Here is a 4309-nt window from a genome sequence, read left to right as displayed (position 1 = left end):
CTTGGTTTCACCTTTCTCCTTTGGGAACAGCTTTGAGATCTGCTGATAAAGTGCGCGATAAGAGCTGCGGAGGCTAAAACGTGTGCCTCAAGGTCTAGTCCAAGGGTTGTTGAGAGGAGCATTTAATTCCCTGGTGGAGGTGGCATTCAGGCTGCCCCTGGTCAAGGTGAGGCTGTTTTCCAGCTGACCTGGACAAGAAGGAGCATTGATCCAGCACGCTCTCTCCTTTCCTTTCTAAATATAGCGGAAGAATGGCATCTAGCCTTACCCAGGTGCGGTTGGGTTACCGCCACACGAGGAGCCAGGCAGTTGGCCGCAGTCCTGCTGCAAGTCCGTCCCCTTTGTCCTGCTCATTGACGGGCTCCTTCCAGCTTCCCTGGGGGGTGCTCGGGATGGAGCCCCAGAGCCCCAACTTGGGGCTGCACAAACCTCTGGGCAGAGAGAGCTGCTTGTCCCGTCCCAGCGGTCAAAGCCACTGCTCCCAGGTGGCTGTGGCCCTCGGCTGCAGCCCTGGCCCCAGCAGTGTTTTTTTCCCCCAAGTCTTTCCTATTCCCTGTGCCACAGTCAATGGTTTCCCAACCATGGGAGCATCCCCGGAGCGAGACTGTGTTCCCAGCTGGACTTTCACAGCCCGCAGCTGGAGGGAGGCTGGACACAAGCCATGTGCAAGGGCAAGACCAGACTGCACCTGTAGATAACTTCCTTGGGATTGGGGATGGACGTCCCCAGCGGCTGCTTCTGCCCCCATGGAAGCAGGGACGGCTGCAGGCTGTCCCCAAACACGCCTGGCCTTCTGCACCCACCTCTTGTCTTACCCAGCCTGCTGTGCAGGTGAAGTTAGGGACAGTTTTTAATGGATGCATCAACAGATGCCCCCACAGGGGACCCAAGGACAAGGGCGGCTGGGCAGGCAGCTGTAATGCATGCTGGTATCTCCTTCCCAGGATAATCACAAGCTGTACAAGCAGAAACTTGAGGAGCTAACCAAGCTCCAGGATGGGATCTCCAGCTCCATCGCACGGCAGAAGAAGCGGCTGAAGGAGCTGTCGTTGTCCCTCAAAAAGTAAGTTGGTGTCCTGTGACGGCACAGGGCAGGACAGGAGGGGAGAGCAGCCAGGACGGGGCTATTGAACTCATCTCACAGCTCTGTCTCCAATACAAACCTTGCTGCAGCCTCACTGATGGCAAAGTGCTGTGGAGGTCTGGACTCACCCAGGCAGATCTTCCTCACCTTCCCTTTCCTCTGCCCCGATTCGAGCCTTGTTTGCAGTTCAGAGCTTGCAAGGGCTTTGCAGGTAACTTGAACTGCCCCCCATCCTGCACAAAGCTCTTCTCTATCCTTCCTTGAGGAGAAGAGCCGTCTGGCCTCACCTCGCTCTCGTTCCTGCTTCCTTTTCTTGAGCAACATCCCAGCCTGACAGAGGAGCTCACCCTGCAGATGGAGTCGTGGACTTGCCTCCAGTCCATCTTCCCTGTCCTTGGGGTGTCCTTGTACCGTCCTCTACCAACGGCCAGCACATGCTGATTGGGTTGCGGCGGCTATCCTGATGCCAGCGCCTGTGTTTCCTCCCCAGATGCAAAGCCCACATGAGACCCGAACAGGAGCCGTCCATCCAAGAGACCCAGAGCCTAATAAAAGAGAGGCAGAACGTTTTCTTTGAGATGGAGGCCTATCTGCCAAAGAAGAACGGGTAAGAGGCGCCTCCTCTCCGGGTGAAACACCAGGTCCTCCCTCCGCCTCCCTGTGGCTGTAACGCTGCAAGGCACAAACCTGCTGTCACCCTGCTGCCAGCAGTGTCACACTCACGCTGCCCTGCTCGGGCTCCCCGGAGGACGCCTGGGCAGGAGCCAGGCTGAGCGTCTGCAGCGCTGCCCTCGTCCTGCTCGCTCCTCTGCCTGCCCGTGGCCTTCACCTGCCCTTGAACAGCGGCCGGGTGTGGGGGGGGAGCCCCAGCGAACACCCCGGTGCCTGCGGGAGGTGGGGTGTTTGCCCAGCCGCCTGTCCCCCTGCCCTTGGGAGGAGATGCCAGAGCGTTGGTGCCAGTCACGCTGCCTGGCAGCTCCGAGTGGAAAACAGCTGGGGGCTCGTTCCCGGCCCCACGGCCTCAGCGGTGGCACGAGAGGGGATGGCTCTGCCTTGCCTCCGCAGCAGCGCTGCCGGCTCCCGGGCATGCACGCGTCCTAACGCCTCTGCTCTCTCCCCAGGTTGTACCTGAGTCTGGTGCTCGGGAACGTGAACGTCACGCTGCTCAGCAAGCAGGCCAAGTACGGCCCTCTCGTCGCTGCTGCCCTGTGCTTTGCCTGGCTTGGGATCCCCTTGTCACCAGGAAACTACAGCTCTTCCCGGGCTGAGCTGCCGCACGTGCAGACACGTGGCTGGCTTGACCCGCCTGGTGCGGGTCCCTGGGCTGTCCCCTGCTTCCTTTCCCAGAATCAGCTGAGTCCTTGACTCCCCCTTACGCTCCTGCCACCAGGCTGGGACGGACCGTTAGCTCTGACAAGCTAAATAGGATCCTCCACCAAAGCTGTGTCTGGGTTTCCCCCGTGTTAGGGACTTCCAGGAGAGACAGACTTGTGCAGCCACTGGCGAGCCCCCCCGTCCTCTTCCCTTGGGAAACACCAATGGCTGATTTTGGCCCACGAGAGTCCCCCACATGCTGGGATACTAATGCCAGAGGTGCCCAGCCGGGAGCCCGCGTCCCCCTCGCTCAGTTCCCCAGGCCTCCCCTTGAAGAGCTGAGCAGACGCCAACCTGCCCAGCTTCCCAGAGCCCTCTGGGTCACCCGCCAGGTGGGCATGGTTGGGGGGTGACCTGAAGCTGTCTCACCCGTGTGAGAGCAGCCTGGTGTGCTCTCCTCTCAGAAATACCCAGGGGACGAGGTTTTTTCCTGAGCATGTCCCACAGGTTCCCAACAGAGCATCACTTTTTTCCAGGCAGGTGGGATGGGAAGACAGAGACTTCTAGCAGCCACCTTGCTCCAAGCATGTCCTTGTGCTTCCCTGCAGGTTTGCATATAAAGATGAGTATGAGAAGTTCAAGCTCTACCTCACCATCATCTTACTCATCGTGTCCTCCTCCTGTCGGTTCCTCCTCAACTCCAGGTGAGTCTGGCTTGGATGCCGGGCAGAGATCTCCTCCAAGAGCCCCTGTGTCCTCCTGTCCTGAAAGGTCCAGAGCTGAACAGGAGATCCTGACAAAGGATCTGACCACTGCCCTGGAGGTGGGGTGGCTTTTGTGGCTGCTGCGGTCTCGCTGTGGCTATGTTGGATGGTGGAGAAGCAGGTCTCCCTGCCCGCAGGGTGGTTGGACATCCTGCAGCAATAGCTGTCTTGGTGCTTGTGCCCCCAAGTGCACGGGCAGCAGCACTGCTGCCGCCTTTACGTCCTGCTTTGTTTCCCACCAGGGTGACAGATGCTGTCTTTAACTTCGTCCTGGTGTGGTACTACTGCACCCTCACCATCCGGGAGAGCATCTTGATCAACAACGGATCCAAGTGAGTCCCTTGGGCTCAAGGAGGGGGGCGTGCAGCGAGTTGCTCCTTCTCTGCAAGGCCGGGGAGTTGGGAACCATCACGTAGCTCTGCGCTTCCCAAGGGAGCAGCTCCCTCCTACTCGGGGTGTGTAGCAAACCCTGGTAACAAGCTGTAGGAGTAGGGCAGGAGAAACTCCCTGTGTGGAGGCAGCGCGGGAAGGTGGAGCAGCAGTTGGAGTGGCTGCGGCCCTTGGGTGCCGCCTGGAGCACAGGCGCTGGGTCCTGCTCCACGCACGGCCATTTCGTAACCAGCCCTGCTCCTCACCTTGCCCTGGGAGCTGGAGGGCGGCTGGCGCTGGGCTGCCGCTGCTCTCCTGGTGCGTGCTTGGGTCTTGATTCGTGCTCAAGACCTGACGTCCCTTCTCTGTGTCTGCCTTCCAGAATCAAAGGCTGGTGGGTTTTCCATCACTACGTCTCCACCTTCCTCTCAGGTGTCATGCTGACGTGGTAAGTCTGCGTCCCCCCGTCTCTTGGCTGTAGAGACGCCGGCCTGCTTGGGCTGTGGCCAGCTCAGACGAAGGGGCCTTCGCTGCCCTAACCCGTGGCTGTAGTCTTGCTGCTCTGTGGATGTTGTGGTCTAACAGTCAACCCCGCACGTTCCTCTCCAGTCCCAAGCACCCTAAACAAAAGCAGCCGTCAGCACCTTTGCGCGGCAGGCAGCGCCGGCAGGGTCCCTAGGCTGGGGAAACACGATCCCCTGCGTTGCAATTCTTGTGGAAGGGCTGTCTCAAACCCCTCTGCTTTGGTGGGAGCCGGGCGAGGCAGAGTGCCGTTACC

The 4309-nt window shown here is 59.8% G+C and overlaps 1 protein-coding gene across 1 annotated transcript in view; it reads left to right on the top strand.

The window, feature by feature from the left end:
- Positions 1–251: 251 nt before the first annotated feature.
- TMEM120A (transmembrane protein 120A) overlaps positions 252–4309 on the top strand; it is a 6573-nt gene continuing 2515 nt past the window's right edge. Inside the window, exons 1-7 of the mRNA XM_009587538.1 lie at positions 252–272; positions 945–1063; positions 1575–1691; positions 2206–2265; positions 3007–3102; positions 3405–3494; positions 3914–3979. Of these exons, the coding sequence (XP_009585833.1) occupies positions 252–272; positions 945–1063; positions 1575–1691; positions 2206–2265; positions 3007–3102; positions 3405–3494; positions 3914–3979 (569 nt within the window). The remainder of the gene's footprint in view (positions 273–944; positions 1064–1574; positions 1692–2205; positions 2266–3006; positions 3103–3404; positions 3495–3913; positions 3980–4309) is intronic.

Source organism: Fulmarus glacialis, unplaced genomic scaffold, assembly GCF_000690835.1.
Source record: "Fulmarus glacialis isolate BGI_N327 unplaced genomic scaffold, ASM69083v1 scaffold20551, whole genome shotgun sequence".
Lineage (NCBI taxonomy): Eukaryota > Metazoa > Chordata > Aves > Procellariiformes > Procellariidae > Fulmarus > Fulmarus glacialis.
The sequence above is the reverse complement of the archived record's forward strand: the minus strand, read 5'-3'. Positions and strand labels throughout refer to the sequence as shown.